Consider the following 14,687-nt stretch of genomic DNA (forward strand, 5'->3'; position numbering starts at 1 on the left):
CGCTGTCTCTGAGGAGTCCTGGTTCCTCCTTGTGGGGCGGTTAGAAGCCAAGGGCTGGGGGACCAAATGTCACGCCTGCCACACCTGGTCACCACACTGAAGGGAGCAGAGGCTAGAGTGGATAACAGTCTAACAAAGCCAGAGACTGTCAGGAAATAATGCCTCAGAGAGAAACCGCGGTAACTCTCGATCACGTGCCTGGTGTCAAAGAATGGACCAGCAATTTCACCATCCTAAGAGGATCACCACATGGTGAGTGAGCATCAGCACTCTTAACGTGCTCCACCTGAAGCCAGCACTTGGAGGGAAAGCTCTGGAAGGAGGGGCCATGAGCACACTGGGGAGGCAGAGCATCAAGCCCCCCCCCATCTCCCCAGAGACCCCGGGAGCCAAACAGGCCCCAACTGCACCCCTCCACAGAGGTCTGCGTCAGATGTCAGCCGCACACTGGCCGGGCTGGAAAACCAGGACCTGGAAGCATCTAGAGCGCATGCAGCTAATTCGAGCAAGAACGGAGGCCCATGACGGCACCGTCTCTGCCCACACAGCCGCCTGACACACCGTCAACAGATGCGCGCTGTGACTGTGGACACTCGGCGCTGCCACTCTGAGTCATTTCCGTGGGTAAGCCAGATCTCCTGTGACAGGGCACAGAAAGCACTCCCTCCACCAAACACTGCAGGTCCACGGGGCCCAGAGTGAGAGGGCAAAACTACTCTCCAGATACTTGTACCCCACAGGAATCCCAGAGAGTTCTGTCATTCTCTACTTAACACGATCAGCAAGCATCCAACAGCTGAATGACCTTAAATTCACATTTCAAATGTACCTCCCGCTTACACAACACTTACACAAATTATTTTACAATTTCTTCACCTTTGTAAACATAATTTAACAGTCACTTTTCTATAATTATCAGGACTGCCAACGTTTCGTTCAAATTCGAAGTACCTATAAGGCCCTAAACCGAGGGAAAAAAGCATTGCTCCACAAGTCCTCTCCTTAAAGCTGGCAACACAGATGGATGCACGGCCTCAGCCAAGCCCGTGTCCACACTGGGACGTCGCCCTGGGACAGGCTCATCTGCTCCAACTCTGTTTTTTCTTAAAGTTTCACTGTCTTCAATGAAGTAGCAAACACATGCACCTTTCAAGGCAGAATGGGATGGGGGGAGGAGCAGAAGGGAGTCCAGGTCATAAAGCATTAACGTGTGCACTGTAATCAACACCCAGTGAGCACTAAGAGCATGATTCTGAAATCCCAATGCCACTGCTCCTTCCTCCAATCCTCAACCTGCTCCCTCTTAAAACAGCATCTCAGGGGACACTCCAGCCAGTTAAAACAATGACCCATGTTCTCCATGAAGTTCCTGAGAACGAGTATAAAATCAGAAGCCAAAGTAACTCTCATACATGACAGCCAATTCCTAAGATCCTCTGAAGCTCAACTTCAAGAGAACAGACATCACTGCACCTCTCCTTGGGGAATCTGAGGGTGCTGAGAATGGAAAGCTGCCCCCTGCCCCTGGGGACTCACCAAAAAAAAAAAAAAAAAAGGAGCAAGAGGGGAAGAAAGGTCAACGGCGTAACCATCAGTTATTTCAGACAAAATAAGAGACCTAGAAGGTCTGGGCTCCTGGAAAAACAGGAAGACTTTTTTAAGAGCTGGCTTAAGGATGGCATGGGGCACCTGGGTGGCTCAGTCGGTGAAGCGTCTGCCTTCTGGCTCAGGTCACGATCCCGGGGTCCTGGGATGGCGCCCGTGTTATTCGGCTTCCTGCTCAGCGGGAAGCCTGCTTCTCCCTTGGCCTCTGCCCCTCCCCCCAACTCATGCTCTCTCTCGCTCTCTCTCCTAATAAATAAAATCTTAAAAAAAAAAAAAAGAGCTGGCGGACGGCAGAGAGAGCTGGTGCACCCCATGCTGAGCCAGAAGCTCGGGCAGCGGGGGCAGGTGAGTGGGCAGGTTCTGGAGCTGAGGACACACGTCCGGGCGCTCCGGCAGAGAGGCAGTGCCGCCGTCAGCGTCTCTCATAGGGTCGAAGGCTGGTTTTTCTGTGTTTTGTTTTGTTTTGTTTTGAAACCAAAAGTAGCAGAAAAAAAGCTCTAAACGTATTTTAAAGCACCTAGGAGGGGAATGGACCAGGAAGTCTCGCGTGCCCATTACCTGCCTGCGCTCCCTGCGGGTCAGGCTGTGGCCATGGAGGATTCGCCAAAGCATGCGCGCAGCGATCTTGGTGTCAATCCAGAGCAGGCGGAAGCCGTGGTAGTAGTGCTTCAGCTCGTCCAGGACCCTCTGCCCCAGCGACTTCTTCACGGCCACCTCCGGGGGGGGGCTGTACACAGGGCCTCCCTCCTCCAGCTTCTTGTTCTTGTCCTTTAGGGACTTGAGGGACTTCTCCACCACAGAGTCATCGCCCAGCGGGGGTGACGAGTGCCAGCAGCGCAAGGGAAGGAACGGTGGCCCTGAGACAACCAGACTGGTGGAGGTGGGGGCCCACGGCACTCCGGCCGCCAAGCACACGCGCTCAGGCCTCAGAGTCCAATAGCCACGGGGATCGGTTCTGAAGGAAAGGCGCACAGGGTGGACGGGAGTGCAGCAGCGAAATGGCACGTTCCTTGAAAAGGGAAAAAGGAAAACAGCGAGATGAGGAGCCAGCCACTGCCTACGACCTCCCAGCACCACATACCGACGAGAGTGACACAAACATATCACAGCTACACGCACACTCAACCTTCCTGGCACATGGAACAGCCTCCCCACCGCTTCCCGTTGCTCAGAAAACACATCAGGAAGAGGAGGAGCTGCTTGCAAGGGGCTTGTGCAAGAGACCAAGGGCAGCCAGTCCCCGTGGGCTCATGGACGACACCAGGGCACCAAGGAGTCTGGGGTTAAGGGACAGGCTGGACACAAACAGCAGAAGCCTGACCCCTGGACTAGACAGACCCAACCTCAGGGCAGATCTCCCATGTGGGTTCCGAAACTTGGGGAATTTGGGGTGGGGCCGGGTGGAGGACGGGGTCCTTTCCCCTACCAGGTGACTGTCTACAAAGACCTGCAGCTCTCGAGCAAGTCCTGAAGTCAGTGAGGACACTCGAATCAATGGTGACCCAACCCTGTGTGCAGTCCAGCAAAGACGTTTGTGCAAAATGCCCAAATCCCAACAAATCACGTCCAGAGCCTACTCCTCCGTCTCTTCCCCGTGCTGCTCCGTCTGCTCAGCCCAGAGCTGCAGCACCTTACCTGCATGGCTCTCAGAACCCCACCGTCTTCTGTGTGCTTCACCTGTCCCACCGGAAACCTCCTCCCTCCCTGGTGCACAAACCCACTTCTGGGAGGCCACAGGCTCCCAACTTAACCTCAGAGGCGTGTGCTTATAAGCAACACGCCCCGGCCTCTTCCCATCTGCTGGATCATCTCACCACACCTGGCGCAACACCAGCAGTGAGGACCTGAGCTCTACAGCTGCCTGTCCCAGTTCAAATTCCAATCCACTACTTATTGCTGTGAGACCTTGGGAAACTTAATTAACCCCTCTGTGCTTCAGGAGTGTCCTCTGTAAGTGGGTGCAGTACTATATATGAAGTACCCAGAACAGTGTCTGGCACAAGCAACACCTACCAGAAAGGTGGCAGCTACGATTACTCTCCCATCAAAGCAGCTGAGGGCTAGAAGGAAGCTAGTGAGTGTCTAGTTTAGCTGCACCTTTGACGGATGGGGAATATCGAAGGACAAACAGGGACGTGCCCACCTCAGGCACGGGGCACCACCGGCTTCCCGTTGATCAACCCCGTGCTGGCCTCCCGCCTGTCTGCAAGGGCAGGGTCAGTCCTGTGCCATGAACCCCAGGTCCCCACAGTCAACACCTGAGCGGGAAGGTGGTGGCCTTGAGCTCACCCTGCTGGGTCACAGCTGGAAGGGGCAGGCTGCACGGCCCACAGCAGAGCTGCTCAGCCACGTGGGGCTGTGAGACTGTGGCCACAGCCTAGGCCCTCTGGGCCTCCGCCTTACCTCCCAGTGCGGGCGATGACAATGCCCACACACAGGAATAAACCTTACCTCCTATCCCTGTCAAACTTAATTATCCCAAGTTCCAACCCTCAATTAGCAAAAGGAAGCAAGTGGCTTCCCTGAGAAGGCATGATTTCAGCAGCTGCAGGCGGCGGCCCACAGGCAAAGACAGACTCGTGAAAACAGAGCAAGCACAAAAGCACCTGGTGTATCCAGCTGGGCCCGGTGACGCTCCAAGATCTGGCCATCTTCACGCACACTAGAGACTAGCATTACTAGCAATCTAGCCAGAAAGGTTTAGCTATTTTCAAAAAGCATAAAATTGCATAATCTGTTATTTTAAAAATATTCGTCAAAATAACACTAATCTGCGCACGGCTGGCTGTCTTCCCATGGGCAGCTGGGCCCTGCTCTGCCCCGGCTCGCGAGAGCCCCTGGCTCGGCCTTGCTCCGGGGAAGCGCGCACCTGCCCCACCCACAGGGTCAGGAGGCCCGGGCTCTTCTGCTTTTCCCCGTCGTTCCCTTCCAAGTGGGGAAACCCACTCCGGGCAAAAACAACGTGTCAACAAGAAATTCGCAGTCACTAGCGGACAGACTGTTGGCATGAAAGCTTGGGGGCTCCTATCGAAGCTGCCCGTTTTACTTTAGGGTGCTGATGCCTACGTCCACCTCAACACACACAACCTGCGGCCACCTTCAAGAAAAGAAAAACTAAGGATACCCTGGCTGGCTCAGTAGGTAGAACATGTGGCTCTTGATCTCAGGCTTGTGAGTTTCAGCCCCATGCTGGGTGGAGAGAGGACTTAAAAATAAAATCTTAAAAAAACAAAGAGAAAAACTAAGTCATGGGGCCCCTAGGTGGCTCAGTGGGTTAAGCATCTGCCTTCAACTCAGGTCATGATCTCAGGGTCCTGGGGTCGAGTCCCACATCGGGCTCCCTGCTCAGCAGGGAGCCAGCTTCTCCCTCTCCTGCTCCCCGTTTGTACTTTCTCTCTCTGTCAAATAAGTAAATAAAATCTTTTAAAGAAAGAAAAATTAAGTCGTGCCTGGCAAAAGAACACATTCACGGGGTCAGCATTTCCTGTGCCTTGTGGCATCAGCTGCACAACCACAGGGTGGCATGGCAGGCAAAGGGACCCACACCGGCTCTCCCCGTGGCACCTAACTCTTGTCAACGGCAGAACTCCTGTGCCCACCTGACTCCTAACATGTCCCGTTCCTGAGGGGACAGCTCACCCAGATGATGACCTGAGGCTGGGCCAGGGAGGATAGCAAACCTCCACGTGCCACCTTCCGTTCTTCAGGGACATGATGCCGGCAAGGGCAAAGTGACACCAGCAGCAAGAAGGGAAGCAAAGATTGACAACAGAGCAACAGGTACCAGGACCAAGAGGAATGATTCCCCAAGTGCAGGCCATCTCTCTGCCCAGAGACAGGAGGTGAAACAGCACTTGCCTACAGGACAAGGGGCCCCTCTGTCGGGGAGCTGGAGATCACTGCCTGCAATATCTCAACCTCTGTCAGAGCCCTCGAGGCGCCATGACCGCGCACCCTGTGCCAGGCGCACTCCAGGGGCCGGGGAAACAGCTAGCACCACCATTTGGCATCTCGGCAGCCTGTCTCATGAGCACTCGCACTGCACCAGGCTCCGGGACTAACGGGTGAGTCTGCTTATTCCCAGTTTTAGGTGCTCCCTTGCTGTCTTTTATTTTTATGATAAAGGAGTCAAGAACAGCGAGACAAAGCCCTGACACTGTCTTGGATCAGAAACTCCCACCTGCTCACGCTCTGGGGTCTGGGCCATTTTAGCCGGAGACTGAGATAGTAAAAGAACCAACAGAGAGAATCACACTGGCCTCAGGACAACGCGGACTTCTGGGGCTGGACCCACTTATGTGCGGAGGTTTTCTGATAAATGCAGGACAGTCCATGGGGCGCCTGGGCGGCTCAGCTGGTCGAGCGACTGCCTTCGGCTCAGGTCGTGGTCCTGGAGTCCCGGGATCGAGTCCCGCGTCGGGCTCCCCGCTGAGCAGGGAGTCCGCTTCTCCCTCTGACCCTCTTCCCTCTCGTGCTCTCTCTCATTCTCTCTCTCAAATAAATAAAATCTTAAAAAAAAATGCAGGACAGTCCTGTAAGTACATTTTCCTTACGATTTTCTTCTGTCTAGCTTGCTTTATTGTAAGAACGCAGCATATGATACACGAGATGTGTGCGAACCGACTGTTTATGTTCAGCAAGGCTTCTGGCCAACAGCTGGCTAGCAGTTCAGCTTGGGGAATTCAAGTCGTGTGTGCATCTTCCACTGCCCAGGGGTCAGCGGCAGACCCCTCCCTGCATTGTTCAAGGGTCACCTGTCCTTATCCATGTGGCTCAGTATTTCTTATACTGAGCCATCAAAAGGAAAAGCAACATGTCCGGGATGCTGAGCTGATAAAGACTTCAACTCTCACCTGTAATCTCTCATTTGAAATGTAGGTGTTCAGCTAAACAGCTTTATAGTTCCCACTGCTCAACATTTTTTTCCCCTATAATCTTTTATTTTTAAGTAAGCTCTGCAGACAACTTGGGGCTTGAACTCACAACCCTGACAACAAGAGTCACCTGCTCCACCAACTGAGCGAGCGGGTGCCCCGCATTGCTTAACTTTCCAAAGAAAGTGCTTAACTTTCTAAAAATTATTAGCTTAAAAAAAATTTGTATTAATAAAGCAGTTTTTGTTTTAATATGAATCTTAAATGCAGGTACATTTGACTCTTAAAGGTGCTTGAAAAATTCAACGTCCATCCCTAATAAAAACATTTTAGTACAGTAAGAATAAAAAGGGCAGAGAGTACTGAAAACAAAAGCTAACATTACACAGACCAAACACTGGACGCTCCTGATCAGCTGGAGTGATGACGCAGCTGCTCTGACGCCAGGCCCGGCAGCGGACGGAGCGGGCAAGTGGCAGGAGCACGGGCACCAGGAGCCTCACAGGGCGCCATGCCCCTGCAGGCCCCGCCACCGAGGACAGATGGTACTGTGTGAGCGAGAGTATGAGAAACGAGCTGTGAGAAGTGGCTGGACACAAGAAGACTGGTGACTTACATGCCAGCAAAAATCATTTAGAAAAAGAATGAAAAAGGAGGTCCACTGACACCAGACCCAACACATCTGGGCACCATCTGGGTGCCTATTAAAGGTAGTGGGTGTGGCCCAGATAAAGAAAATGACAGACCTCTTCCTGAAACAGAGAGAAGGTCTTACTAAAGAAAATAGCTTACCCTCTGGGAAACTGTGGGCGCCCTTTAAGTTAATATTCCCAAATGATTTTATGGTTTTTTTTTTTTAAGATTTTATTTATTTGACAAAGAGAGAGAGAGAGAGACAGCGAGAGAGGGAACATAAGCAGTGGCGGAGGGAGAGGGAGAAGCAGGCTTCCCGCTGAGCAGGGAGCCCGATGCGGGGCTCGATCCCAGGACCCTGGGACCAGGACCTGAGCCGAAGGCAGATGCTTAACGACTGAGCCACCCAGGCACCCCGATTTTTTGTTTTGAGGACACTCCAGTTACAATCTCAAAAAGACCCACTTTAAAACTGAAATAATTCAAAAGTAAACCCAGAAGGACTGTCCAGAAAGGAGGTGTTCCAGGCCTGGTCCCCTGCAGATAAAAGCCAGCAGGAGGACTCACCAGGGTAAATGTCAGGCGCAGGGCACCCAGGCACAACAAGCACCCCACGTAAGAGAAAAAGGCACGGGAGGCCCCACAGGCTGCTGGGGTGGCTCGCTGGCAGCACGCCCTCCCCTCCCCCACCCCCGCGGTGGTTCATGCAGGTGAACCAGTCCAACACGGCAGTCCTCTAACCTGCCTTAGAGGTCAGTACCTAGAAACCAGAGACTTCACACAGAAACCCAGACTTCCAGCTTGTCTTGAAAAAAACCCGAGAGCTGGCCTTATGAGGCTACATCCTTTATGGCAAGTATGAGTTGCACCCCGGGATCACCAGCCAGTTTCCAGCCTCACATTGGGCCCCATGGCCCTGAAAGGCTACCCGCGGATTACAGAGTTTGCTTTAGAATTATCTAGAAACGCACACTTTGGCAAGAGTAAAGATGTTCTATGCACATTCATCAATGGCTCCACATCCTAAAGAGTTCATGACAACATCTTACACTGGTCAAAAGAGAAATCTAATTAAAATCAAACCCGGGGGGGGCACCTCGGTGGCTCAGTTGGTTAAGCGGCTGCCTTCGGCTCAGGTCATGATCCCCAGGTCCTGGGATTGAGCCCCGTGTTGGGCTCCCTGCTCAGCGAGAGCCTGCTTCTCCCTCTCCCTCTGCCTGCCGCTCTGCCTACTTGTGCTCTATCAAATAAATGAATAAAATCTTAAAAAAAAAAAAAAATCAAACCCAGGGGCACCTGGGTGGCTCTGTTAGTTGAGTGGCTGACTCTTGATTTCAGCTCAGGCTGTGATCTTGGGGATGTGGGATGGAGCCCCATGTTGGGCTCCACACTTAGTGTTGAGTCTGCTTGGGGTTCTCTCTCTCTCTCTCCCCATACCCGCTCTAAAATAAATAAATAAAATAAAATAAAATAAAACCCATGATTGGGGCCCCTCGGTGGCTCAGTCAGTTAAATGTCTGCCTTCGGCTCAGGTCATGATCCCGGGGTCCTGGGATGGAGCCCCACATCGGGCTTCTTGCTCAGCAGGAAGTCTGCTGCTCCCTCTCCCTGCTGCTCCCCCTGCTTGTGCTCTCTAATAAATAAAATCTTTTTTTTTAAAGATTTTTTTAAACTTATTTATTCATTTGAGACAGAGATACAGAGAGAGAGAGAGAGAACATGAGCAGCGGGAGAAGCAGTGGGAGGGGGAGAAGCAGGCTCCCCACTGAGCAGGGAGCCAGACGCGGGGCTCTATTCCAGCACCCTGGGATCATGACCTGAGCCGAAGGCAGACGCTTAACCATCTGAGCCACCCAGGCGCCCCTCAAATAAATAAAATCTTAAAAAAAAAAAAAAATTAAACCCAAGAGCCAGGTGGGAGTACTCTTGCAACAGGCAGGGGCCAGCAGGGACTGCTGCTTGGAGGGGGTTTGAAACAGACTCTGTTGTGTCCCCACCATACCCTGCATGTGTGCCAACCCCACTCCACAGAGATACTCACACATGCAAGAAAAGCCTCGCAAGCCCGCTGTGTTTAAGCACAATTTTGCTTTACCATCAACCAAGTTTTCGTGTATGACTTACATAGTTTTTATTTTAGGGAATTAAATCTGTTCCAGGAAGCATTCTCCAGAAAAGTGTTATAGCCAAGATGAGGTGACAAATGAACCATCTCAAATGAGTAAGAAAACTCAGAAGACCCCGTGGCTCCGTGGTTGTGAGGGGCACTTGGGAAGAGGTCTGCGCTCTCCAACTGGAAGAATCAGAGATGTTCAAGGAGAGAGATGGGCTCTACTCTGGGGCAAGAGGACAAGGGCCTGGGAGTCAGGAGAGAGGTCGGGGAGCAGATCACAAGGAAACTATGCTCGGGGATGCTGGGCAGAGGGAACGGTGGGTGGGAGAGCACAGGAACCGAGGGAAGTTCGAGTCCATGTGCGACAGTGGACAGGGAAGTATGGATGCCACTGCCTCCAGGAAGCCCTCCAGCCTTGCAAAAGCACCACCATGAGGAAGGGCTAATTCTACCACATTCCAGGCATGTCCCCAGAAGCAGGTGGGGGAGAGCCCTGTGGCCAGCAGTCACTCAACACGATGCTCCGTGAAGGACCAAATGGGGTTCAAAGGAGGGTCTAATGTGTTCACTGACAGAGTCCAACACCTACAATGCTGCCTGGCGGCGCATCCTATGTCTCTTTGCACAAGTACATGAAAAGCCATCGACGACAAGAGCCGCAGGAGCGTGGAAAAGCATACAGTGCACGGGAAGCACACAGCACTGTGTTGAAAAACAGACATATGAAAAAAAGACCAGAATAAAATACATGGAAATGTAATAATATTTACAACAAGTACTGGAATTATGAATGTTTATTTTCCAAGGATCCACTAACGTATGAGGTTATATATTTCAAAATGCAAAAATAAAAGCTAAAAAGAAACAAATACAAAGAACAGGAAGGTAGAATATACCATATCCCCAAAATCAGGAGTCACACATCAATCAAGCATTTTCAAGCTCCCACTTCCATGGGACACACAGTGACGCTGACTTACAGGTGGCTCATCAGCCCCGCGGTGCCGGCGCAGCGGAGACAGGCATGACCTCCCAGACTACCTACGACAAAGACGGGGAGAAAACAAGATGTAAGTCTCAAACCAGGGGCTGTAGACCAATACCACCTTTAGAGTGTCCTTGGCAGGGTAAGTTTCTAGAAGCCTGTTCTGAGTGTTCGAAGGTTTCAGAGTGTTGCAAGTGAAGGGTCTGTCCAGTTAGGAACACGGGGTCTTGGGGTAGCCCTAGGAAAGAGGGGGAATCTGAGGCAGCCCGTGGCTTCAAACACCACAACCAGGGACACCAGGCTGCACCAGCCAAGGGTCCACAGAGCCCAGGCCTGGCGATCTCCCCAGGCAGGACCACTCCCTACTCGCTCCAGCTGATGCCAGGTTGCACGGGACCCCAAACGCACAGACAGCCCCACAGAGCAAGCAAGGGCCCCATCCAAACAACCCAACACCTTCTCTGCCCACAGGAGGGAGCAAGGGCTATGAGAATTATTGGTAAAACAAATGCCAAGAGCAAGCTCTTTCTTGGATAAACACTATCGATGAGTGTAGAGCACACTTTTAGGATTTTGATGCATTTTTTGACACTTTTTCTAACTTAATGTGGTTTCCGTAGCATAAATTCAGAGTTCGTTCTCATGACCAATGCTCAGGCTTACCTGTGATCAAACCCTGTGCTGTGGAAACCACCTGTGGAGGGAACGAGACAGATACTAGGGGCAGCGGGGCCAGAGGCACCGTGCTGACAGGATGCCAGGCAGCAAGGCTGGAAAGGCAGGCTGGCATCCTAAGACCCTCCAGCCGCAGGAGAGCACAGAGCAGGTGCAGCGTGCTGAGGGCTCACTCCGACAGCCAGTGGGAGAAGGGAGGGGAGAAGACGGGCACAGCAGGGGACAGGTGCCAGCTCCAAGCAGGCCAGGCAGGGGAGACCCGAGCTGCTCCCGGTGGACCCTCTGGAGACGAAGACTTCCACTTGTCACCTCATGTATCTCAAGTGGAGCCCAGGGTCATCACAGGCAACTTCTCCTGTGTAGAAGGCTATTCCCATCAAAATTAGGACAGGTGACAGCCTTGTTTAAAGCAGGGGTCTGGGCTCCCAAGTGGTTACCATGATTCATCATCTTTTACATTTCAAACATTACATTTTTAGTCACACCAAGCCCTTCTCACCCCAGTTGAGGACCAAACAGAAGTGTCCCAGACCTGGGCCAGCCCCGCACCCCAAGAACATAGCTCAGCAATGGCTCCTGGTCCGGCACCTCCCCCCCAGCAAGGAGACAAGCTGTGGCAGCTCCCACAGCTCCCTGGCCTGCCCTCCTATCACTACGTTGTGTGAACACTACGTTGTGTGACCTGCACACCCCCTACCCTACCTGGCCCCTTCCCACAATCTCCCCACTCTGAAGGCTGCCCCAGCCCTCTAAGGAGCCCACTCCAGGGGGATGGGGTGGGGAGAGGGCTCCAGGATATGGGCCACAGATGGGCCATTCCCTCCTTCTAGAAGTCCCTTTAATTTTTTTCCCCCCCAACAACCAATTCTACAACTCTCTGGCCCCAGCTGGGCAGCCTACCATTAGGTTCTGTCTGACCCTACCCGGACTTAGTGCATACCCACAGGTTATTAAGGGCTCGGTCCCACAAGACTGCTCCGCTTCGGACACCCGCTGCAAGTAGGGTCCTCAGGTCACCCACACTTCTGCCAGCTACAAATGTGAGGGCTCCCACCACCACTTTCAGCTTTATTAATTCTCTGGAACAACACAGAACTCAGGAAAATTCTCTATTTCCTATTACAGTTTATTATAAAGCACATGAGGAACAGCCAGATGGTGAGGTACATGGTGCAAGGTGTGGAAGACTCCTGAGTGCAGGAGCCTCTGTCCCTGTGGGGTTGGCGTCTACAGATGCCACCAAATTCCAAAGCTCCCCAAGCCTCCCTATTCAAGAGTTCTTTTCTTATCTTCATTACCTAGACGTGACTGATTATACCCTAGGCCACTGGCAACTGATTTCAATCCCCAGACCCCCTCCCCTCCCTGAAGGCTGGGATTCTACAATAGAGCTGAACAGTCCTCAAAACTGTCAAGGAAAGCCTGAGAAACGGGTCACAGCCGAGATTAAAGAGAAATAACAACTACATGTAACGCGGTGTCCCGGATAAGGTCCTGGGATACAGCAGGACATCAGAATTAAAATGTGCGCAATACAGGAAAGGTACGAATGAAAGAACAAATGCGAATACAGAGTATGTAAATAACAAAGTAAAAAAAAAAATCAGAATAAAATGTGGGACAGAATAAAAGAAATCTGAATACAGTATGCAGCTCAGATAATACCAATGTACCAACGTTGGTTTACTAACTGTGACAATGAGCCACACTGACAGAAAAGGTTAATACTGGGGAAATGTGCTGCAGAAAAGGGCCACTGCGCCCAGATCAGAGTGTTCTGGAGGGTCCGAGCCTGGACTCGGAGTCCAGGCCTCTGGGTCTCCAGGCCTACAGCAAACCCCGTGTCTGAGCCACTCCCAGCCCCTTCCTGTATGCTAAAGAACAGTGCTAACTACAAGAAACACTTGTGCTCCCAGAATATGATACAACCACAACAGCAAATCGTGGACTACTACAGCAACCTGAAGTGGCCAAGTATTTTTATTACTATGCTTAGAAGAGATATAAGGAGAACTCTAACAGCAGAGGGACCTGGACACCCAGACTATTCACACAGTCACTTCCTGCTGCTCAGTGCCCTTCCCATGGCTCCAAAGTGCTAAGCAGCCAACCAGCCATTACTGTTAAAAATTACAAGCATTCTGTTTCTTGGGGGTGTTTTTGTGAATTGTAAAGCTCTCTGAAATATATTTCACTTGAGTCTCTAATATTCATAAGAGAAGTCCTAATCTTAACAGATAAGGAACAAACTCAGAAAGGTTAATATGTAAAAAGAATCAGAAAAGGGGTCTGGGCTACTGACACGTGGACCCCTATGAGCCCCGAGTTAGGTGTCATCTCTGCGAAGACAGTATGGTCACCGAGGCTGCGGATAGCAAGGGACCTGCCTGGGGCCATGCCCAGCAAGGCCTGGGGCCCCTCTACAGACCCCCAAGAGTACTAGGAGGACATGGGCCCCACGGACGCCTGCAAGTCCGCAGACCCAGCTCGTTCGTGTCTGCCAGACCCTGGCCATTTCTCCCCAAGAGTCCTGAACGTGGCCCAAGGGCACGACTGTCCTCGCGAGCCAACACCACGTTCCGCCAAGCTTCACCACGACAGGAGCTCCCCAACAACCCTAGGGCTGACCGTCAGCGCGCTCCCTTCAAAAAACTTTCCCAACCCCGCTCAGGACGCCGCGACCAGCAGCCGGGGCGGCTAAGGTCACAGCGCGAGTGAGTCACAGGCCGCCGCCCCGCGCGCGGCACCCACACCCCGACACCGGGCTGGCCAGGGCGGGGCTGAGGGGCGAGGCGGCCCACGGTCCCAGCACGGCGTGACCCCAGTCCGGGGCCGCGTCCGAGCACCCCGACCCACCCGCGCACCCACCCGAGGGCCGCCGGGCGCGGCGGTGCCGCCCGGCAGCTGGGGCCCGGGGCCCGAGGCCCTCGGCCGCCCGTCCGGACTTCCGGCCCCCCGCTCCCGCCCTCCCAACGCCCCCGGTCCGGGCGCCAGGCCTCGGCCCCGGTCCCGGCCCCAGGCCCCGGGGACCCGCCGCCGCCTGCCCCAGCCCCCGTCCCAGCCCCCACCCGGCCCCCGCCGGCCCGGCCCCCGCCGGCCTCGGCCCCCAGCCCCGCGCCGTCGGCGGGGCGCCGGCTGCTTACCCCTCGGGGCGGCGGCGCGGGGCGGCGGGAGGCGGCTGGGCCCCCGGCCGCGGCAGCTCCTCAGTAAGATAGACGCCATGTGCCCGGTCGCGGCGGCCGCTCCGGCCTCCTGCTGCTGCCTCCTCCCGCAGGGGGGCCGCGGCTGCTCGCCGGCCCGCCGGCGCCTCGGCCCGCCCGCGCGGACGGCTGAAGGCGGCGGTTGGCTCCCGGCGGCGGACGCTCAGCTCAAGGACCCGGCACCGGTGGCAGCCATGTCCCTGCACAGCGTCCGGCGGCGCGGGGCGGGGCGGCCGGGCCTCCGCTCCCATTGGGCCCCTCGGGCGCCCGCCGCCCGCCAAGTGCGGGGCGGGCTCGCGCCGCCGCGGACTACGGGTCCCGGCGTGCCCCGCGACGGCCGGCCCCCGAGGCCGCGCGGCATTCTGGGGCCTGTCGCGCCGGCCGCGCACGCGTGCTGGGCTCTTTCGTGCCCGCAGCGGCGGCGGGGCGAGGCGGAGAGGCACCGGCCTCTTGGGGCCCTCGGGGGACGGCCTCGCGGAGGGACGCCGACGGGCCGGCTTGCGTGGCCGAGCTCCTGCTAGCTGTCGGTCCCGTTCCGGGCCAGCGCACGCAGTCTCGAAGGGCCCTCCCCGGGTCCAGGCCCAGGGCGGCGCCCCCATCTC

At 54.4% G+C, this 14,687-nt stretch overlaps 1 protein-coding gene across 3 annotated transcripts in view; it reads right to left on the reverse strand.

The window, feature by feature from the left end:
• LETM1 (leucine zipper and EF-hand containing transmembrane protein 1) overlaps positions 1-14,361 on the reverse strand; it is a 37,965-nt gene extending 23,604 nt beyond the window's left edge. For 2 of the 3 annotated variants that reach the window (XM_073891311.1, XM_073891310.1), the window contains exons 1-2: positions 14,029-14,361; positions 2,164-2,614 (exon numbers count right to left, since the gene is read on the reverse strand). In XM_073891311.1, the coding sequence (XP_073747412.1) occupies positions 2,164-2,614; positions 14,029-14,336 (759 nt within the window). In that variant the 5' untranslated portion in view covers positions 14,337-14,361. Of the gene's footprint in view, positions 1-2,163; positions 2,615-10,205; positions 10,267-14,028 lie in introns of all 3 variants that reach the window. The other variant, XM_025887077.2, reaches the window with a different exon arrangement.
• Between the last annotated feature and the right edge of the window lie 326 nt (positions 14,362-14,687).

This window comes from Callorhinus ursinus, unplaced genomic scaffold (assembly GCF_003265705.2).
Source record: "Callorhinus ursinus isolate GAN/ISIS: 27379988/994484 unplaced genomic scaffold, GSC_fseal_2.0 scaffold4, whole genome shotgun sequence".
NCBI lineage: Eukaryota > Metazoa > Chordata > Mammalia > Carnivora > Otariidae > Callorhinus > Callorhinus ursinus.